Raw genomic sequence first — 23,223 nt, forward strand, 5'->3', positions numbered from 1 at the left:
ATAAGGGCGTGAAGTGACAGGACAAGGGGGAATGGCTTTAAAGTGGAAGAGGGAAGCTTTAGGCTGGATATAAGGAGGAAATTGCTCACGATGAGGGCGGTGAGGCACTGGCACAGGTTGCCCAGGGAAGCTGCGGCTCCCTTGAGGCGTGCAAGGCCAGGCTGGACGGGGCTTTGAGCAGCCTGATCCGGTGGGAGGTGTCCCTGCCCAGGGCAGGGGGGGCTGGAACCGGATGATCTCGAAGGTCCCGTCCAAACCTCAACCCCTCACGCTGTGATTCGGCCTCTGGGGGGGGGCGCGCTTGGCGCCACCGCGCTCGGGACGGCGCACAAAGAACGGAAAAGCGTGGTTGGGAAGGGAAAACAACCCAGTGGAGGCTCCACCGCCCCGGCTGCCCTCGCCCCGCCCCGCCCCAACGGGGCGGGGCGGGGCGAGGGCAGCCGGGGCGGCGGCGGCGAGCGGTGCGGAGCGGAGCGGGTGAGCGGGGCGAGAGGGAAACTTTGTTGTGGGGTCCGCGGCCATGTTGGGAGCGGGGCCGGCGGGAGGGAGCCGGGCTGGGGCCGCGGGGAGCGGGCGGCGGGGTTACATAACCACCCCCCCGGCTCTATCCTCAACCAGGGTTCAGGGATCCCTTCATCCACGGGTTACGGTGCTTCGGGAGCCACAGCTTCCCTGGGCAACCTGTGCCAGTGCCTCACCGCCCTCATAGCGAAGAAGTTTCCCCTTAGGTCTAGTCTAAATCTGCCCCTCTCCATTTTATTCCCGTTGCCCCTCATCCTGTCACTACAAGCCTTTGTAAACAATCCCTCTCCAGCTTTCTTGTAGCCCCTTTCAGGCACTGGAAGGTCGCTCTAAGATCTCCTCGGAGCCTTCTCTTCTCCAGGCTGAAAAAGCCCAACTCTCTCAGCCTGTCCTCATATGGTTAAGTGAGGCTAGAATCAAACCCACACGATACCAGTTTAAGAGCTGAGATTCCCGATTCCTCTTTCTCTCCCAAAATAAAGAGAACTTAAATACTCGGCTTTTGAGTTCTAAGAATTGTATATTGAGTTATTTTAGGGATGGCTGTCTGAAAGAAGGGAAGTATTTAAAGGCTGCACTGTAATCGGTGTTAAGATCCTGCAGATTATTTACTCTGTATGCAGTCATCAGCATACAGAGAGGAATCAATTCTTTAGCTCGGAAGGCAATGCTCTTGTTTTTAAACTATAATCTACATACTGTTCACTAACTAAGTGAGAAATAAGAATCCCTGTATAGTTGTGTCGTGTGTATCAGCTCAGTTTAACATTTTCCCAGGCGTTCTAGTGCTGTACTATTTATGTTGAATACAGCTGTGAAAGCAAAGTGTTGTGAGCCCCAGTCCCAAATTCTTGCTTCTGAATGCAAATGGAGCATGTGCCTTTTGGAGTGTCTGAGTTTTGTTCTGCATAGAAACTCACACAGAGGAAGTCCCTTAAATGCTGAATGATAACTGGCAAGTAGAAATTTGGAGCCTGTGAAGCTGGGTCAGTTTTCTCTGTCCTGTCCTCTAAGAAAGAGACAGAGTAGTGTCTTTCCACCTAGAAGCGAGATTTGTCAGATGCAGTGATGAAATAGTTCTTTAGCAAGAGCTGCATTGTTTCCCTTAAATTACGGGCTGGGACTTTAACTCCAGTATTGCATACATCCCTGGACAAACAGGTCTCCTACCCATAACATTCTGAAGCCCTGTAGTTCACAAAAATTATTGTCTGCGGAGTGTTCGTTCCATTCAGATGGCATATGGTGACTTTTAGGTTTCATTGTTGTAGTTAGTGGATATGGGAATGTTTCATCTCCCCTGAGTCAGCCTAGTAAAGAGAGATGAAACTGCAGTTTCAGGTGAGGCATGATGTGGCGGGGCTTGGCGTGCCTTGTTTCCCTTGCCAAGAGTGGGCCGAAGGCCGGGTACAAGCACTGGGTTTGTTATACTTGCAGCATTTTTGGTGACTTGTCTTTACCAAGGAAAGCTGGAGGTGTTAAAGTGAAAGCTTAGAGTCAAGGCATGGCAGGTAGGTGGGGGAGAAGTGAAGGTTTTAATATTTGCAGTTGTAAATCTCTGAAAATGTGTCTCTTGGCTAAAATATTGGAAGTGGTGGTCAAACAAACAAATGGCATGCAAGTTTTTGTTCTTAATTAAACCTTTTTCTGTACCGCTTCAAGTTCTAAAGGTATGTTTATGACTTGTTGCAAGCTCTGTTAATATTCAAGCTTACTTTTCCCTATAAATTATTATTTAAAAAAAAATACAGGTGATGCTTCTGTTTGTATGTTTTGCTACTTTCAAGGATTAATTCAGTAATTTGGTGAAAGTGTGATACTTTGGGGATTGTTCCAAAAGAGAATACATAATGGCAAAACCAGGCTTTTGAAACAGAACGATATATTTAACACTTTCTCCATATGCAGCAAATGCAGAGTTTACCGTTGTAGAATAACTTCTATTTTCGTGATTTAGTGGAGGACATGGTTTTACAGTTAAGGGGGATGTAAAGCTACTCCTTGTGTGGTAAAACGTGTTTGCTATACTAAAGATTATTATAGTATTGTAAGCTATAAGATGTGATGACAACTGTGTTAGCAAGTAGAGTCCTGCAGATTCTGAGCTGCACGAGTAGTCGTGTTGAAATGAATGAATCTGCTCACATGAGAATTGGCTTCATTGAGAGTTGTAGGACAAAGATTCTTGTTTTATGAAAATAAATATTATTGTGCAGAAGTGCTATAGAGCAGAAGGGTACTTCATGTTTTTCAGCCTGCCACTTTGATATGACATAGTCAAAAATACACTCATACGTTTACTCTGGCTTTTTAAAGTTGCAGAAATAAGTAAGAGTGCTGCTGCCTTGGATGTAATGAGGCCTTTGTTTTAGCCTACTAGTGCTTGTAAATAATTTGAGGATTTAAAATTTTTTTTTGGTAGAGAGTGGCTTTTTTTTCTTTGTGTTATTAAAATAAATAATAAATACAATGAAACAGTGTCAAACATATTGTGTATGTAATATGGCAGGGTTTTGTCATTTTGTGTAAATGTAAATGAAGAAAAAACAGTTGAAAGTCCCAGTTTTCCAATATAGTAATGTTCTCTGAACTTCTCCCTTTCCATAACTGAATGTTACAAGGTGACATGCAGGCAATTACTGTGTTCAGCTGTGGCCTCTTGACATGTTGTACTGATTCAATGAGATCGGGGGGGGTTGCTGGATAGTGAAATATCTGATCATTCTATCAGCAGCTTCAGGTTTCACTTGCTACTTCTTGTACCTCGAATGTATTGTCTAGAGGTAACCATTTTGCATTTAAGTACTTAGTATGCCTTCTGCAAAAAGAAAAGTTACAGCATGTGCTTTGATATTTGCATTTCTAAAGTGTACACATAATTTGTTGATGCAAATTAATATTAAAGAGTGTACTGTACACCCTGCTGTTCAGTTCAGGTTGTCAGATAACATCCTTCTTGGAGCAATGAGCTGTGCAGGTTAAATTCAATGCAAACCTTTGTGCAGTTTTCAAAGTTTCCTCTGGATCATTCATCTTTGCTGCAGCAGTAAGGGCCTAAGAGCAAAGGAAAATGGCCTGTTAGATGAGAATCACGTGGATCACGAGCTCCTGCAGTATTCTGGACACTGTTTATTGCACTCAGAGGACTCAGTTATGCTGAGTGCTCTAATGTCTGTGCTCCAAGTGCTTTCCATATAACTTTAAAATGCAACACACACATTTGACAAGCAGTAAAAGGGGAAAAAGGCTGGTGAGTGCATTTCCCAGGAAGGCCACCTACAGTAAGTTGCTGTGATTACGGTGTTCTTTCAGGAAATTACTCTTTTTTTTCCCCTCTTCCTGCTTCTTCTGCTTTAAATTTCTCCTGACTTAGCTGTCAATACTTGGTAATCTAAAACTTCTGAGAGTGATTGTCAGCATACTTCTGTTGCAAAAGCTGTGTGTGACAGTGATTTCCTCATGCTCCCCCCCTGCCCCCCGCCCGAATTCTGAACTACTTTAACAGCATGGAAGAAAGTGAACTGCCCTTTTAAAATGCAGATTATGCTGAAAAGCTGGTTACATTGAAGACTGACAAGTTCTATTTATAGTATTACTGTTAAAACTTTTCTTTTGGCTTTTGTTGATAGTTGTTGGTTTTCTAGGCCTTCACCATTCAGCTATATGTCACCAGGTAGCAGCATTTGGTATAAAGAAGGGCTTATGTCCCTTGCTCAAGAAAGCGCAATTCGATGCTTGGCTTATGTATTTTAAATACTCTTGGATAAATAAATTTTCAATGTTGGCCTGGGGTGACAGGTCCATGATCGCAGCACTTGGTTCTTGTCAAGCTTCCTGAAAGTTGCAACATGTGGTTGGATTCCAAGTCCCAAGCCTTGTTTCAGCTGCCTGTGAGCCCCTAGTTTTGCTGGGCTGGTGATGGTTTGTGGCCTGATGACAGCCCTGCTGTGTGCAGGGTTACCAGAGCTTGAGCCATTTTTGGTGCAAGTTTGAGCAACTTCTCTCAGGAGGTTTAAGTGGTGGGGAAAAGGCTCTCTACAGCCAGCCATTTCTGCCCTTAGTCTGGTTTTGCTGGTGAACTAGTGGTAGGAGTTGTTTGGCCATTTTTTTTCAGGAGTTGAGAATTTTAAGAAACTAAGTATGCCTGAATAATTCTGTTTTTCCGACTGTAATATTGAAAAAGTGCTGCAGCAGTGCTTCATTTGACCCTGTTAGGTGGTGTCCAGCTGCCTGTCCTTCTGAAAGCATTTCTACGCTATAAGATAGTATTAAGGTTGCTTCTTTAAAGTGCAGATTTCCTGACTTAGGTCAAGAGCAGCAGGAAGTTAAGGTGATTGTATCTGGTCAGAGAAGGAGTTTTGAGTGTTGTTTCTTGGCTTATGTCTTGTTTAGTTTCGGGGAAATGCTTGAAATTGCTGAGCTGTTAAAAGAAACCTGTTTATCATGCAGCTTCTTTTCCTATAACAGGATATCAGAATGTACAGGACATGTGCATGTGAAAATAAATTCTGAGACTGTCTGTGAAAACTTTGCTCCATTTTAAAATGTGGCGAAAGTTCTTTTGTATTATAGTAATTTGTAAGAAGTTAATGGCTCTTGCCTGGCTTTGTCTATTTGGTAACTGTCTCTACCACTTGGTCATGCTGTAATCAATTACCTATACTCTAGCCCTCGTTGGACTGTTACTACAATTCAGTAGTTCCTCTCGTATTGATAATAAAAGTAAATTAAAGAAAACTTAAAACTTAAAGCTTTTTGGTTTTAAACACTGACTGTTCTAAGTACCTGTGCATAGTAAAAAGGTATTAACCAGTCAACATTCAGGTGTGTCATAGGTGTAATTAATGAAAAAAGGGGAAATAAGATTCTCTTAACTCAAGGAAGGTCATTTGAACGTGTAGATGTTCTGGTAGCTCTCAAGTGCTAAGACGTGCAGGTGCTCTGAAATCTAGGAGGTGCTGGTTTTAGCCTGTACTTGTGTACAAGAAACACACTTTGGAAATCCTTCTGTAAATGTTCTCTACTTGTAGGTTAAAGATGCTGCAAGAAGCATGCTGGCAAATACTATTTATTTCAGTCCCCAAAGACCAAATCCTTTTTTCCACATTGACTGAGGGGAGGTTTAGCTAGGCCTTAGCAAGTTGCCTCCATGTGTGCACAAAATACAGTAATCCAGAACAACAACAAATCACAGAACCGATCTGGTTTTGGAGAGCTGCTTGCAAGATGAAATTGGCAACACTTCTTTCAGAACAGCTGTATCCAGATCTGTTTTTTCCACACTAATAATACTGTATCCCCTCTGCAAAAGAATTTAAATATGCCTGCCTATTTCAAGATTTAAAAGCTATGTTGATGCTGTGGATTCTCTTCGTTATGCTGGGTTAGGAAAGCTTAAGGCAGGATCTGGCTTGCACAGAAATTGATTGCATCCATCCAGTTGAGTTTTCATGTCCCTCATCCAGTGTCCATTTAATGTTAAATGTGGTAATATTTGTATATGTCAAGTTATTTGCTAGTCCAGATGGATGCCCCACTGCTGCCAGAGGGGTCTGTGGTGGATTGAGCTGTTCCTTCTTCCTTTTGCGGGCAGCGTATCAGAAGGGAAGGGCACGCCCAGCCAACGCCTGTCCAGGCAGCCTGGAAGGGAGGAGTAGATCACAGCTGCCAAACTGGAAAATAATGTTTGCTGGGAGAGACTCTTCAAACAGCTAAACTATTGGAGTAGGGAAAAAAAACGTATTCCAGTGTTTGGCATTGCAGCCTGGTCGAGCAATCCTTTAGGCACTGGCCCAGCACATGGGATTCGTGTCTGCTGGAGCTTTTCAAGCCAGAGCAGGATCCCATGCTTCTGTTCTTCTGGCACGTTTCTAAGGTGTTGGGTCTGTTATTTGCTGTTGTTCTGATTGCCTTTAGCTACTCAAAGCTGCAGAGAACTTTGGGAGGAACTTGAACTTTTTTGGGCTCAGGATCTCTGGAAGCTGGTTTTGAAACCATATTCTATGTTCCCAGTGCTTTAGTTAAGATGAAAGATGCAATTTGCTAGCAGCAGAGGCTAAGCTAACCACTGCCAGTGCTCCTAAAAACATGCAGATATGAAGTTGAAATACCAGTTTTTTTTCCCATAATGTTTTTTTTTCAGTTAATTGTTTGGATAATTTAAAAGTGCATATGTGTTATTTTTGTAAAAACTATACGTATGTGTGTTATATATAAACATACAAAAACTCAGCTATTTTACCTATGCCCATCTCAGTACGCTCACAGCTGCAGGTATTTGATATGTCTGTAGTTGCCCAGATCTTGCTTTCAGTGCTCTGACAGGTGAGCTTGTTGAATTGGAAACACTGTTCATTGTGGGTCAGGCCTACCTTTTCACCTCTGTTTGCGGAACTCGAGCTTTTAGGGTTGTCTGGTTGTGTGGGTTTTTTTGTCTCTTAAAATTGTTTTCTTCATGCCTGTGCTGACTACCTCCTCCTTCATATCTTGGAAGGCCTTGAGAAATTTCTCTGTATAAATGGTGGTAGTTTGGCTGCCAGTACCATGTTTCATGAGTGCTGTTCAGAGCTGTGTAAGCCACTTGGGGAGCGGTCAGCTCATCAGCAGATGGGTAAGGACATAGAGATGAACTGAGTTTAAGAAATTGCTTCCTTTGTTGCCTGGCCTTCCAGGTGGGGGATGGAGAACTGTGTATTTCTTCCCAGCAGCAGCTCTGTCTCTATCATGCCAGGAGATAAAACCGATATCAGCTACCATGGTTTATTATAAATAGAAGCCTGATAATGGTAATAAGCAGCTGATTTCATTAAAAAGCTGGATATCTTACAAGAATGTTGCTCCTGGGCTTCTGCAGTGAGATCTCCTCTCCCATAAAAGGAATTCAGGGCCTTTTTCCAGTGAAGTTGGGTGTGAGGGACAATATAACCACTTTCACTCAGTCTAGGGATGGATTGGGGGTCTCTTGATCATTTTCTTTTCTGTGGTATGAACCCTTCAACATGTTAGCATGTTGTTTGTTAGTGCCAAACAGGAAAAGGTAGTTGGAGCAGCTTTGGGACTCAACAGTTCTGGATTTCATTGTCTCTTTAATGGGTGCCACATGTTTCTTGCTTGGAGCAGGGGTGCTGGTGCATTATGGCGCGTGGCATTATGACCGAGGCGGTTCCTCTCACCCTTTGCATGGTGCATGCTTCAAACTGGCTGAACTTGTCTGGTGGGGCAGCCCCACTTCCGCTTGCCTTTATTTTCCTGAGGTCTCCTCTATGATTATTTAAAATTACGACTCATTTGGGACGAAGGAGCTAGTCTTTCTGTTTACAAGCAGTTTTCATTGGTGATCCCTTTCTGGCTGAGGTTTATTGTGTTAAATACCAAACCTTGTGAGAAGCTAATGTGCAGAACTTGTGTGGTTTTGCCTGCATGCAGCAGCTCAGGCAGTGTGCTAACTGTGCAGCAGAGTAGCTTGGATAGTAAACCAGCATTGCTCTGTTCTTGCTGTGCTAATACGTACGTTGCTTGGCAAGACCCATAGTCTTTTGCTGAAAATAGCTTCCTGTATACCCAAGCTAGCTTCTGAGTAGATTGGGGAATATAAGGTCGTATGTTGTGAAAGGTCTACCTAGAAATGATGTCCATCCCCAAAACTGAGTTGTCCATTCCTAGCTCTGTTGGGTAATGGCTATTGCAAATTTGAAGAGTGATGCACTTGCTATGTAGGTTTGATAATGGAGTGTTTTGTGGTTGTTGTTAATTTAGAATCATTTACATTCTACACAACTGGTCAATTAAAGAGGAACAGCAATCCTTCCTTGGAAGTTGTAAATTAAAATTAACTATAGTATACTGAAAAATTACAGAACTGTAAGATGTTAGGGAGTTAAAATAGGGATTTCTGTGTTCTACCTTCAAGAAGAGTTTTAGTGGGACTAGGCTTTTGACAGTCATTTGCAGCAGTTTAAAAACAAATGTGGAACAGATCTGTCTGAGTTATTATGGTAATTATAGATTTATGATGACATGTAACTAGACAAATGCGTGGATTTGCTTTCATGATGTATGGACATGGCTAAATGCTGGACTGAGAAATAACCTAAAGATTTCTAAAATATTGTCAAGGCAGAGCATTCACAGGTCACATAGTATGGAAGCATGTTAATGTATTGCCAGCATGGTTTCTCTGAGTCTATGGCCGATGCTGGAACATTAGCCAGCAGGCTGAGACAAATGAAAGGTTAAGACTGCTGCTTTGTACTGGATAAACCAGTAAGGAGTGAGTGAGCTCATCTGTGTTTCCCCACGCGGCAGCCATTGCTCCACAGGCTTGCACAATGCAGGAAGCAGTGTCTTCACAGTGGGGGAGAACAAAATAAAAAATCGTGTTCATGTACAAAACGTCACACTGAGAGTCGTAGAAACGAGACTTGGCAGTGGTCTACCGTATCGTCTGTTCCACTTTCCTGCTGGTGTACAATTGATTAATGTTTGCATTGTGTTTTCTTTATAGTGATTGGATGAAAATGTCACAAGCATCTTTGCTTCCTCAAAGTAACCCAAAGCAGCATTGGTATTGTCACTATACTTTTCTGGTGTTTTATCTTGCTTCTTTTTTTTTACGTTTTTATGTGCAAATAATTAATAAGGGTGTGAAAAATGGTGCAAAGAGGCAACAACATGTATTGTCTTAATGAAAAGGTGATTTTTTTTTTGTCTGTAAGCCAAGTCAAAGTTTTTGTCCTGTTATTGGTACCTTGCTGCGTGCAGCCATTAACCAGGTTATTCAGAAGTGATTCTGGATAAAAACTCCGTTGAAGAAGTTCAGAGGGATCTTATTGCCTTCTTTCCTGCTTTCATGTCTGCCTCAGTATAGTCTCTTTAATCTGTTGGTACTCCTTATTTCATTGTGGTATCGTGATGTAGCTTTTGTTATACTTGATATAAATATCTTTCAGATATCTTCAGGTTATCCTCTGCATCCTTACTAGCTGGTTACAGTAGTGATAGTGAGATAGTCTGTTAAATACAACAGTTTTGGAAATACTTTTGTGAAGAGAATTATTGAGAGAGCTGCTTGTTGGAAAGCTGTATTTCTCTTTCACTGGCAGTTGTTGTCTTATGTTTTAAATAGCTTTCAGGACAGTGAGCTCCAGCACAGTACAGTTGGTAGTGTCATGTCATGTTTTAGCAGCGATAAAGACCTGTAGAAAGCATTTGTCATCACCTCTCAACATAATATTTTTTGGAGGTGAAATTTAATTTCAGCTGTCTTTCTACTGTTGGTGAATAATGGAAATGTTTTATATTATAAAAAAGTCCTGCATTGAATTGTTATAGATGTATTTAGGTATCTAAAGTACAGAATGAAATATTAATGAACTCATAAATGGGTTAACAAATACTTAAAACTTCATTTTCCTCAATATTTTATTTTATGTACTGAATGATAGAAGTAAAGTTTAAGTGCCTCTTGCTGGTGTTTCTATATTATCTTTAATCCAGCTCTTGCTATTACCTTTATAGTTCCTGACAGGCAGTGCTGACTTGTGCATGAGCACTTGGATTCTGATTACAGCAAATCAGATCTAAGTGCATAGAAAGCTTAATTTTGACAACAAAGATGATGCGGGGAAACATTCAGGACAAGGGGTGGTATCATCCTTCTCTCTGTGTTGAGGGAGGCTGTGTAGGAAGAGGTGGAGCTGATGAGACCAAAGATCTAAAGATCTAAGATCTAAAATTTATGCTGATTTCAACTCTGTTTTATATCGGAAATGTAGAATATCTGCTGTGCACTTGTTTAGTTCAGCAATTTCCCCCACTAAAACTATTTCCAAAGCATTAGGCATTGATAAGTTTCCTTAAACAGGTTGCTCTTCAGAAATTTATGCTGTGTTTTACTTGGCAGTGGTGTAAAAAGTCAAGTGTTGTTCTGAAGAGCAATACATCTAGTATTACTAGAGATTAGAGTACTGTATTACAGTACTGAGATGCCTTAATAGCTGGAAGTTTGTCCACAAAAAGTAGTGGTATTGCCATTTCAGACAGTACTTTAAATCAGAGGGAGGTGTATGAGGGTTTTGAGTAACCTAATTGTGTTTATTCAACTGTAAGTTAAATTAGCCTGTCTTCCTTGCATAATCAAAGTGCAAGAGGAAAATTGGATAAGTTTGATGTGATAATATAGTGTATAACACTTATTTGAAGCCTATTACTGAAAAAACCTCTTAACTTTATAATACTACATGACTGATTCTGCCTGATGAACTCCTTTTAAGGAGACTGTGATATTTTCCTCTGCAGAGACAGAAGAGGAGTCATCTTACAAACCAGTCATTTAATGCACATTAGATATCTGGTATGCAGATAGTCCTTGTCTGTTGTAGGCTTACAGTTTACCTCTTTCTGTCTTGTAAAAATTTTATTGATCTCCTGTACCTTTTTGGTGTGTTTAACTGATATAATAAGCCAAGATTCATTTTTATTTGAAATCTCTGTTTTATTCAGAGCCTTTGACTTGCTAAGTCAAACGTGATAAAGCCTTTACCGTTTGCCTTTTGATAAGTGACTCTGATCAGAAACTTTTGAGATGTATATGTTGCTCTTAGGCAAGAGGGAAAGTGGGTTAGTTTGAATGTACCTGGTGGGACATAGTTGCTGATACCTCTGCAAGTGCAAATGCAGGTGTGAGAGCAAGGGCTCTGCATGGCTGGAAGTTTATTGGTTTGCAAGTGTTATGTGCTCTCATTTGGTTCTGCTATTTCTACCTTTTCTTTCTTTATTCTATTTCTTTTGTAATCCTCCATTTCCAAGCCTTCTCTTTACTGTTCTTTAATTCACAGCAACAGTATCTATATCTCATTTCATCTGTTGTAACAGTGTGATCAGACACTATGGTTAGTGACACTTTTTTACTGGAGTTGTGTTACTGAATCTGGCTTGGAAACATCCAGGATCATCTGCTGCTGCTTTGGGACTGGGTGGGTCTCTGTGTGGTTAGTTTTGAGTGCTTGTACTTTCAGCAATTTAAGTACACTTTCTTTTCCCTTTTTTTCCTTTAGTGCTGTCACCTTAGCTTTGAATGTACATAGCAATGGATAAGCTGCCTACATCCTGATACCATGGCTCTGAGAAATCTAGACTGCTTGACTTGTATTAATGCAATATGTTAAATGTAATTGTTAGCAGCCTAATTGCAAAGAAAATAGATGAAGCAGTAGTTATGGCAAGGCCAGTGGCATTTTCCTGCCTTGAAGGGGTGTTGAAGAAAAATAATGGTAAAAGGTGCTTGTTAATTAATCATAGCATTATAGAATGGTTTGAATTGGAAGGGACCTTAAAGATCATCCAGTTCCAATCCCCTGCCATGGGCAGGGACACCTCCCACTGGATCAGGCTGCCCAAGGCCCCATCCAACCTGGCCTTGAACACCTCCAGGGATGGGGCATCCACAAAGTCCCTGGGAAATGTGTTCCAGTTCCTCACCACTTCCTCTGTTTCCTCCTTATGTCTAGTCTAAATCTTGACCTCTCAAATTTATGCCATTCCCCCTCATCCTACCACTACAAGCCTTTGTAAAAAGTCCCTTCCCAGCTTTCTTGTAGCCTCTTCAGGTATTGGAAGGTTGCTATAACGCCTCCTTGGGGCCTTCTCTTCTCCAGGTTGAAGAGCCCCAACTCTCTCAGCCTGTCCTCATATGGGAGGTGCTCCAGACCTCTGATCATCTTTGCAGCCCTCCTCTGGACCCGTTCCAACAGCTCCATATCCTTCTTATGCTGAGGATTCCAGATGCTTTTTAGCAAGGACTGTGTACTGGACAAGACTTGTTCTAGCCCAGGCCAAAACACTATAGAGCATTGCTTGTTGTGTGTTGCTGAAGAAACTTGGGAATTCAGGTTGCATCCCTCTTCTGCATACCTTTTTTGCTTGTCCTGCAGTCTAAACAAAGTTCTAGTCGTGATGACAGAACACACTGAGCTGAGTACATGTTTTTGTGCTGAGCTGTATGCCGTTTGCATCACTAGCCACAATAACAATTTTTCACCTCATTTCCCCTCTCCAGCACCTTTGTGTTATCTATGATTCTGCTCTGATGATCATGCCAACTGCTGCAGTGGTCATGTAGTAAGTAGTAGAAGATTTTTCTGACAGTGTTGAATTAGGTGTAGCTATCAGTCAGGGTTGCTTTCTTTTTAGTTGATTCCTGAGGTCTGTCTTAAACTACAGCTCTTCTCTGTACAGTTTAGTCTGGCTTCTATCAAGAGCAGAGCTAGCATATAAAATAAGCATTCTCCTCCTTTAAGTAAGACCTGTAGGAGCATTGAGTCCTTGGATGATTGTCCGTTTGGTCACCAGGATACAGTGACAGAAGAAACAATTATGTGGGAAGTAACTTGTTGGTGTACCGCAACCCTAACAGAATTCTTTTCTTGCTGCAGTAGTCTGGAATGTTAATAACTAATAAATATGTGACTTCCTCAACATGGATTGTGTTTTAGGTAAGTAAGTAACTTGTTAGTTCTTCATCTACATTTGCTCGCTTTTAAGGTGACTGTTTTCACCATCAAGATGCAAATGTAAAACCAGTGAAACAGGGGAGCAAGATGATCTTGATAAAATAATTGTTTTTTCTGTAGAAGCTTCTTGTGAGTAGAAGTAGAAATAACTTAGTGTCAAAGACAGTTCTGCATATAGTAAGAAGAGTTGGGGCTTTCTGTGTGATTAAATATTTTGTCACTTTTAAATAGCATATTATGCTACCGATATGAAAGGCTTTGCCCAGTGTATTTGTTGTAAAAAGGGCACACTAAGAGCATGTGTGTGAGAAGGAAGACAAACCAAAGGCATTGCAGCATTTTGAGAGCTGAGATATATTTATTTGGAAAGGCTGACAGACCCTGCTCATGGTTGCAGCTCTGTAGAGCTAATTTTTATTACAAGGTGATTGTGCAGATTTTGGCTGTCATAGCGTTAATTTTCTTTGTAGTAGCTGGTTTGGGGCTATGTTTTGGATTTGTTCTGAAAACAGTGTTGATAATACTGGGATGTTTTAGTTACTGCTGCAAAGTGCTTACACAGCATCAAGGCCTTTGCTGCTTCTCAGACCACCCCGCCAGCGAGCAGGCTTGTGGTACACAAGAACTTAGGAGGGGACACAGCCAGGACAGCTGATCCCAGCTGATCAAACGGATATCCCATACCATATAATGTCATCCCCAGCATATAAAGCTGGGGGATATCTGGAGTTAAGGCATTTGTCCATGTAAACATTGTGTGATGGATCCCTGCTTTCCTAGAGATGGCTGAATGCCTGCCTACTGATGAGAAGTAGTGAATGTATTTTGCTTTGATTGTGTGCGTGGCTTTTGCTTTACTATTAAACTGTCTTTATCTCAACCCCCACGTTTTCTCACATCTACCCTTCCACCTCTCTCCCACGTCTCATTGTGGGAGTAAGGGTAGGTGAGGGTGTGACTCTGTAGTGCTTAGCTGCCATGTGGGGTTAAACCATGACAGTGTGATCTATTTATTTTTTTGATATTTTGACTAGCAGCTAGTGCCCACTGTAGTCTGGACACAGAAAATTAATCTGATGGGATGGACAGATGGTCCTTATAGACAAATGGAGTTCTCCTTGCTCCTTGCATAAAGGCCTGGGGACCTTTGGGAGTTTGCAAAAAGTGTGGAACTGCAGTCAGACGCGATAAAAGCCTGAATGATAGGTTTGCATTTTTTGTCTTCATAGCATCCATAAACTAAGGCTATATATAAGATGCCCCACTTTCCCTTTATTGGAGCTGTCTAGCCTGTCATTTTGAAGCCCAGGGTTGTGGTTTATTCCTCACTTTGGGGAAGATTTGAGGCATGTTTTCAGCAATTTGCCATCACTCAGGAATTGCTTTGTTTGATCAGGTCTTGAGATGCGGTAATCCAGTATCTGCTTCTCATAGCAGCCAACAGTAGAAACTTCAGAAGGTTTTAGCTGGCAGAGTGGAGGATGCTGCCACCCACTTCCAGGATCTATTATCTTTCATAATATACCTAATACACCTTAAGAAGAGATTGTTGTGGTTTTAAAAGACTGGTAAGTGATAACCTTGCATAGCTTTTTAGACCGTGACATTTCAGGGTTAAAAGTTCCTTTTTGCATCCAGACAATCCTTTAATTTAACACCTCCTTAGTCTGTGTGCTCATGAGCAGAGGTGCACTTTTTCTCCTGAATTTAGCTTGTGACTTAAGGATGGCTCCTCCTCTGTATTCCTGGTGTATTTTTCCATGTTCACTATTATTTGTAATGATGATACTTTCCAGGTAGTTCCTCTTTATACATTTCTGAAGGTAAATGAGCATTACTGTGCATAGGATTTCAGATGGATTTTTTTATTTTCAGTTCTTTAAAAACTTATGAATAAAGTGTCAGAGTGCATATTATAAAAAGCCTAATCTATTTGTGTGTGGAAAATACAATTCATGCCCTGGTGTAATCTGTCAGCTGTCTGTGGCTTTTACAACCTTAATTGAGACTGGTAGGTGAGAATTTATTGAATATTATAGACCAAAGTTTTAATCTATAAGAGATGTGGTTATCTTGTTTATCTTAGTAGTCTTTAACTTGCCTTCAATTCTTGCTTTAAATGCAGTGATTATTTTCACAGCAAAGTGAAAGTCTAGTCTTCAGCACAAGTTCTGGAGTCATGTGTCTCTGTTTCAGGCCATGATGGTTATTAAAGGGTTCTGGTTAGAGTTTTTTTCTCTTAAATCGTCTGAGAGAACAGTTAATTAAAACCTTTAGCCTTTTCTCTCCCTGTTTTCTTCTCCCAGAGACTTGTATTTTGAAAGCTTCCATGATGACCTTGATCTGAGTTTGCTGTTTATTGGCAGGGAGTGCAGAAGCGCCCAGTTGAGGCTGTGGAGCAGCAAGTGCTTCCTACAGGTCGCTGTAACGTAGCACGGAGAGCTTCCTTCACTGAAACTCATCAGTGAGTTTGGGGGACTTTGGGGGAGCGTCCCTCTTGTGGACTAGAAAAAGCAATTAGCTTATTGTAATTTGCAGATAATTGGTATAAAAGTGTATGTTTAGAAGTAGTGCATATTGATTCGGACATGCAGAAAATGGTATTCCTCTGGTTTGTCCTCTGCTGACTGATTTCCTTCCCTGCTTTGTGGGGAACATCTGTTTACTAAATAACTTCAGACTGACCTTATGACTGACTCCTTGCTTTCTAAGTCTGAAGTGGCTATTGGTTCAGCTCTGGCACTTGCAAAGGCTGTTTATTGCTAGTATATTGTTAGGTGGAATGGCTGTTTGGCAGTCAGGCACCTGAATTTGATTTTTTGAGCCTAGAACTACTGCAAATACACATCAAAAAGTACCTAGTTTATCTTTTGTGTTCCTTCCTTAGTGCTTTTTTTGTGGTAGATAGATAATCATAGAATCACCAGGTTGGAAAGACCTATTGGATCATCGAGTCCAACCATTCCTATCTGTCACTGACCCATGTCCCTGAGCGCCTTGTCTACCCGTCTTTTAAATACAGGGATGGTGACTCAACCACCTCCCCGGGCAGCTTGTTCCAGTGCCCAGTGATCCCTTCTGTGAAAAATTTCTTTCTGGTATCTAGTCTGAACCTCCCCTCACACAGCTTGAGGCCATTCCCCCTTGCACTGTCCCCTGTCACTTGGGAGAAGGGGCCAGATGGGTCAATAATATTTGGGTCAAGGCAGCAGTGTTTCTGTGGAGTGGCACATCTGCCTTAGACGAGGCTGTAGTAGAAGTGAAGCTGATCACTTCCTTGAAAAACTCGCTCCCAAGTGCCAGTGTTGTGCCTCCTTGCCATGTGGTATTAGGTAGCTGGAAGCTGTATATTTTAAAAAACAAGTGAGTGGTGGTCAATAGATCTTAATGCTGAATAAAACACATAAAGGTAGGTATTGTGCATCTCCATGTGTACAAGTCAGTATTGGTGCTTGGAATTCTTGAAAGAAATAAGATGTTTGTTGAAAGGTATATTTTAGATATGCCTGTATAGTCTGTCATATCATTAAAAAGTGAATTGTATTGATGTAGTTTGAGTCTTCTTCTCTTCTTTAATACGCTGATACTTCTGTTTGGTGATCAGTTTAAGCTAGGGTGTTGCCTGTGAAGGAGATGGAAACAACTGAGTTTTTCTTGGTTTTCTTCCCCTGCCACTTGGACTCCCACTCTTCTCTCTAGAGATAAGTGACAAGCATTTCAGTCCTCAGAAGGCTTAATAAAGAAGGTAGTGACAGTTATTCTGATTAAAGAATAAAAAGAAATGTTTGTTTTGCAGCAAAGGTGACTTAAGCTTACTGTTAAGAAAACACTTTCTAACTGATCAAATGGGGAGCCAATGTACAGGGTAATGGAGGAGATCAGCCTTTTCCTTGTTTTCTTCTTTCTAAAGTTTGACTGATACCTGGTGGAAGTAGCATAGGTACGTGCTTGTGTGCCTCGATACAGTACAACTAAATCTCTTGGAATCCTTTTTATAAGTCAGTTTGTGTTTTGTCTTGTCCTTCTGCAGATGAAAACACGTTCAGGTCTGGTGGTTTTGCAATTCCACTAACTATAAAACTGATTAACACAATACTGACATTGTAACTAATGCTGTAAGACACATAAATAAAATCCAGAAAAAGTGCTGAGTAATATCTTAATAGATTCTTCTGTCTTCAGTATTAGACTTTGATACAAGATGATGTCGTGTGCAGATCTTCAAAAAAAGGTCAATTTAGTCATATGTGAGTAAGCACTCGTCATTAGTGTGGAACTAATTAAACTCTCAGAGCAGGGACTTACAGATTATTTTTTTAATCACATTTAAAATTGAGCATGTGGATTTGTGTAATCATGGGTAACATACTTATTTAGATGAGGCTGGATGAGAGATTTCTCTGCCACCAAATTTCTATCAAGAAGCTTTATCCCTATTTTGTAAGGCAATATCTGGGCTTTGACATATATAGGAAGAAGGTTGGCTGGATCAAGTTATGTCAGAGTGAGAGAGTCTGAGCAGCATGATAACCTTGTTTCAACCCAGTTTCATCTCGATTATAGGCTGATGCTGTATTGATGCCAGGCAGTGTAGGTCTTAAAAAAGAGGTGGGTGAACATAGAGGGATTCCCAAACTGGGATAGTCTTGGGAAGCACAGGTAGCAGGCACTAAAGTATTTGTGACTCTGCTGTCCTTCAGGCCTGTTCAAAGCAGTGCTTTCTGCCTAAAGGTGTCATAAGCATCAGCCCTGCGGTAGCTGGAAAGGAAGGCACAGGAATGCTGCCTCCTGTGTGCCTAGAGACAGATCTGTCTGTAGTACTTTCCTCTGCCAGCTGCTTCGCTGCCACGTCAAGCACATGGTTCAGGCTCATGGCTGTGCTCAGAAGGACCTTGTGGAGAACAGATTTGGATCAGACTGATAGGAGTTTCCTTTGCCCAACTTCTACCCAGGAAGCTATAGGGTAAAAGATAGGCTAAAGTGTGGTTTGCTGAGGTATGCATCGCTATAGTCACTTCTTATTTTCAGTTCCCCATTGGATGCCTTAGGAATCTTACCCTTATAAGAGAAAATCTTACTTGCTGCTTGGGGAAGGGTGAGGTGGTGGTGGTGGTGGTTTTAGTTGGAATGGAAGTACTCTATAGCTTATCAGCTCTTCCTGCAACTTTCAGCTGGTGCAGGTGACTGGGTCTCTCTTCAGAGCAGTTGCGAGCTATGTGATTTGTCCACTGTGCTTCTTTGTCTGTGTATGTTGTCTGATCGTGATGGATGCAGATGTGATTTGAGTAGACAAGGAAGGAGGGGCTGTGAGGTCCTTGCTAAAAGAAGGCAGCAGCAAACAGGCAATGAGCCACCAGCCATTGACCCCCTCCTTGCTCCTGCCTCCAGAGTTTGCCACGAAAGCAGGTGGTGGGGCTTGCAAGCTGTGGCCTGTACAAAATGTTTCTAGTAGATAGATTCATGAGTTTGACCCATGGCTTAAGGTTTATGTGCTGAAAAAAAAGAGCAATACTGAGCTTGGATGTGGTTTCCTGTGTGAACATCAATTGCATAATTTTTGTTTGTCCTGTTAGCACTAACGTGGGTCTCCAAGCTGCTCGGTTAAGTGGATGTTTCTGTCAGTATTAGAATTTGTGATGATGGGTGATTTCTTTTGCCATCCAGTGAGTAGGTGCGGGAGGCTGTACAGGGAAATATGAGCATTTAAACAGGATGCAATAACCTTACTGGAAGGGAAACCTCCTAGTGTGCTGCCAGAGGCTCTCAGCAGCAGTGCTGTAGGTGCTGTCTGTGTGATAAAGATAGCTGCCAGCTGGGTGGAATGTTTTCACTTTCCAAAAAAAAAAAAAAAAGACTAATCAGTTGCTAAAAATTCCTAATACTTATTTAAATCTAGCTCGAGTTGGTGCCTCTGAGCCAGCGAGTTCTGTGAGATATTTTAGGAAATGCGGGGTTGGTACTTTCCTTGGGGAAGGCTGTTGTGGAATCAGTCCTGTTCTAACAACAAACGTTTTTTTTTTCTTTCTAATTTTAGGATACCTGTGAAAGATGGTGGATCGCTTGGCAAACAGTGAGGCAAATACTAGAAGAATAAGTATAGTGGAAAACTGCTTTGGAGCAGCTGGTCAACCTTTGACTATTCCTGGCCGTGTTCTGATCGGAGAGGGAGTACTAACGAAACTGTGTAGGAAGAAGCCCAAAGCAAGGCAGTTCTTCTTGTTCAATGACATTCTTGTTTATGGTAACATTGTCATCCAGAAGAAGAAATACAATAAACAGCACATAATCCCATTGGAAAACGTCACTATTGATTCCATCCAGGATGAGGGAGACTTACGGAACGGGTGGCTTATCAAGACACCAACAAAGTCTTTTGCAGTTTACGCTGCCACCGCTACGGAGAAATCTGAGTGGATGAACCACATAAATAAGTGTGTTTCCGATTTGCTTTCCAAAAGCGGGAAGACTCCTAGCAATGAACATGCAGCTGTCTGGGTACCAGACTCGGAAGCCACTGTGTGCATGCGTTGTCAGAAAGCAAAATTTACGCCCGTCAACCGTCGTCACCATTGTCGCAAGTGTGGCTTTGTTGTGTGTGGTCCTTGCTCTGAAAAGAGGTTTCTCCTCCCGAGCCAGTCTTCCAAGCCTGTGCGAATTTGCGACTTCTGTTATGATCTTCTTTCTACTGGGGAGATGGCTGCTTGTCAGTCCACTAGATCAGACTCCTACAGCCAGTCACCTAAATCATCTTTAAATGATGTATCTGATGATGATGATGATGAAGACAGTAGTGATTAAGAACCATTTTTCCATGTGTCACAATTTGTGTTTCAAACCATATGGAGCTGCTTTGAGGGAAGTCTGTAGTAAGGTTCCTGAGAGAAATCTTGTTCTAGCCATAAAATATGCCTGAATATCTTCAGTTGTGATGTGCCTCAATCTATGAATTCTCTAGACAATAGTTTTTTCACTCCTCTGCAGGGATAGACTGTTGCAAATGTTATCAGCATATTTTCGAACTTCTTATACTTGAGTTGTGTCTAGGTTAAACTTGTGGAAGATTGGAAAGTAAATGTACTTTCTTAATTTAACAACCCATACTTCCTGATGTTTCATATTGTTATGCTGTGTGGATTTTTTCAGATATGGGGAGAAAAAGTGTAAGGATGCATGGAACAGCGATGTGTTGGTTAATTCCTTAGACCATCTTGTTTTTTTAACCACAGTATATAATAAGTTGGAATGTGACATAGCTTACATACTTAAATGTCACAAAATTTGGAAGTTGTCTTGTTTTGCTCTTATTTATGACTTTCTATGCCAAGCAGTGCCTTGTACCAATTGTGCTGATTCAGGAAGAAACAAACCTGTTCTATGTTGTCTGTATTTGCCCGATGCTGGTATCTGAGATTGTTGGTGCTATTGAAAATAACTGCTGTGTTCAAAGTGGAGCTTTGACAAGGTCATAACTGTACCCTGTGGTGGGTGACAGAGACCCAAATCACGCATCCTCACCTGCGCAGGCAGACCCGGGCACTCTGCAGGCTCCCACAGGCTTCAGCGGGTTTCTTGCAGGAGTTGCATTGCGGGTCGTGATCTTGAGATGAGAAGCTTAGGGTGACTCTTCATGGGGATTTATGCAGTTTCTTTTCAGAACAGTTTCTAAGTTTCAAATTTGGCGAATGTCTACTAAAAATTTTGTTGGGTGATATGGCATTTGGATGTGATAGCTTACATATTTTTTGAAATAACTCCCCAAAATGACACTAAATTGTTTCTTAAGACATTGGTTTCTTAAGACATTTTTTCCCCTCAAGTTTTATTGACTTGTTTAAAAATAGCCTCATATGTTGAACAAAAAGCCTGCAAGTATCTGTATAAATTGGCTTTCCTTTTTACACAGCTGACCTCAGGATAAATGTGAGATGCAAGTTGTTTCATTCTAAATGTATACCCAGGACCAAGAAAGATGTATTTCAGAACTATAACGAAATCATCAGTGCAGAAAATGTCTCTACCACAGTATTCATTTTTTACTTTTAATAAAATTCTTGAATACAGAAATGTCATGTTCCTAAATAAATGTAAAGGTTAGACTTGTAAAGCCATGTAAAGTCCCCAAATGCTATGTTTCTATATTTTTATAATGGTAGCGTCAGTTTTGAAGCAGAAAAACCTCTTAAAAGTAGTCTTACGAATATATTAGCAACCCTCTTTATAGAGAAGAAATGTTAAACTTTTGTATCTCTGAGTGACAATTTCTGCACTGTTTGCCTTGGTTGGCAATAATTGGGTTAAATATTTATTGAATAAACAATCAATGCTGCATATTGCACTAGTCTCCTATTCTGTATGCTGTAAATATCAGTCATAATTGTTTAAAGTAGAAATTAGCAGAGCACTTCAAAGCTGTAGCCCTCTGTGAGATTTCTGGTAACTAACGATGCACTTGCCATCTTTAGGGAGGCACTCTGCATAAATAGGCTGCAGTGCATTGCTTCAGGTGAAAATTGCATTAATACTTTTAGCTTGGGCAATTTCCAAAAGTAAGGTTTCTTTTAAAAGCACTGAAGAGTATTTGAGCTGCTTAGAAATAAACACAAAAAGGGGGAAATGCTTTCTGATGGAGACTAGGGACTGCAAAAATCCTGTAAAGTTACCAGATTAGCAATAAACAATTGTATATACTGAAAAAATAGCTGAAATAAGTAGACAGATATTCCTTGAGAGGTGGGGGAATGGTGACCTGCAGCAGGGGAAAATAGGCTGTTCTGAGAAGGCACTTTTAGTTAGTAGTGCTTACTTTTTGTACCTCTCTTACTCTGTATTTCAGGAATGGAGACTTATCAGCTTCAGTTTTTCTACACAAGTACAAACCTCCCTTGTACATACTTTCTAGTGACTAACAATCATTTTCTTCCTTGTGGAATTGTTTCCCCTTTCTTAAGCTGTCAAATATTAACTTGTCTTGTTAAAAGGGTCCATCTCCTTGTGTACTTTTCCTTGTGTTGCCATATGTTGTGCTTACTTTTCAGCACTTTTTAGGGGGTGGGAAAAGGGTTGCTGAGAGTTAGATCACATCATATATTTTGCAGAATGTTCTTGTACCTACTTCAGATATCTTATCTGTGAATGAATCTTGCACTGTGCCGCACTGATCCCTAAAGCTGTAACCAAACCAATATGTGTGGGGGGGGGATTTTTCACCTGAAATTGATGTATATGGTCCAAGCTTTTTGAGAAAGCATTAGAAGAGGTGGTTTATGGTAATACTCCTATTTGTTTAAAACTTAACAAAATGGACTTAACATTGACTTCTCTTGTACTTACAAATTCCTGAAAGGGCTCATTTCGTACTTTGTAATCTTGTTATGTCAAATTATTTAATTTACAAATATACGGTGTAGCTTCAAGCCTATATGTGTTTAATTTTCTTGAACTGTGGGCCTTCACGGGGGGGCAGAAAATAGGGTGGCTGCTTTTTATCTTAGAAAGTATTTTACCAGCAAGTTTATTTGCTGGATTTAGAAGACGTTTATGCATTTGGGTAACTGTTTAGAACAAGGACGACCAATTGTGTTGCAAAGTTTGGGTTTTGTTGGACAAGTGGCAGGTGAGCTGCTGGAAGGGACTGGAGGGCCCTTTGTGTGCAGCAGGGTGCTGAGCAGCCCAGCCCCAGTGCTGCAGGTCTCTACTCTCGGCCCTGCCAAACCACTGCTGAGGGTGAAACTTCCTGTGGAATCGGACTGGAGAGTAAGTTGGTACTTTTCCCAGAGCTTCTACACTCTTAAGATCTTAAGGTAGTGATTAAATACAGTCAGTCTCTGTGTTTTATATACTTTTCTTTTTGTTTGTGGTAGACTTAGCCTAGTCTTTTTTTTTTTTTTTTTTTAAATAAGCTTTCCAAATCTGGTGGAACAAAGCAACAGTAGTGCTTGCAGTGTCTCTGTTGCAGGGAAGGCTCTGCTGTCAGCTTCTGCTTTGTAGAAGATTATGTATTGGACAACCAAGTACTTTTTTTGCTTTAGCTGAATTCACATTTTGCACCCTTTGCCAGTACTTCACAGTTTGTTTGCTGGAAATACTAAGGGAAGAGGAAAAGTCTCTCTTCTGAAGGCTTTAATTGAAGCCTTCTAATTTTAGCCTCTGCACCTAAACTGCTGTTGTTATCTTAAGATAAATTAGCCTGTTT

General features: G+C 41.2%; 1 protein-coding gene across 4 annotated transcripts; it reads left to right on the plus strand.

Annotated features, from left to right (window-relative positions):
- Positions 1–444: 444 nt before the first annotated feature.
- On the plus strand, positions 445–22,472 carry PLEKHF2 (pleckstrin homology and FYVE domain containing 2). 4 transcript variants are annotated; one of them, XM_069854393.1, is made up of 2 exons: positions 445–461; positions 19,066–22,472. In XM_069854393.1, the coding sequence occupies exon 2, from the start codon at positions 19,080–19,082 to the stop codon at positions 19,827–19,829; it is 750 nt and encodes a 249-aa protein (XP_069710494.1). In that variant the 5' UTR covers positions 445–461; positions 19,066–19,079; the 3' UTR covers positions 19,830–22,472. The 4 variants fall into 4 exon arrangements, with proteins under 4 accessions (XP_069710494.1, XP_069710493.1, XP_069710495.1 ...); XM_069854392.1 differs by having other exon boundaries at positions 460–477; XM_069854394.1 differs by lacking the exon at positions 445–461 and adding an exon at positions 14,571–14,599.
- The last annotated feature ends 751 nt before the right edge of the window (positions 22,473–23,223 follow it).

This window comes from Phaenicophaeus curvirostris, chromosome 3 (assembly GCF_032191515.1).
Source record: "Phaenicophaeus curvirostris isolate KB17595 chromosome 3, BPBGC_Pcur_1.0, whole genome shotgun sequence".
In the NCBI taxonomy this organism is placed as follows: Eukaryota; Metazoa; Chordata; class Aves; order Cuculiformes; family Cuculidae; genus Phaenicophaeus; species Phaenicophaeus curvirostris.

Excerpts from the sequence above, each read along its gene's own strand:
- PLEKHF2 (XM_069854393.1), top strand. The coding sequence starts at position 19,080 with ATGGTGGATCGCTTGGCAAACAGTGAGGCAAATACTAGAAGAATAAGT.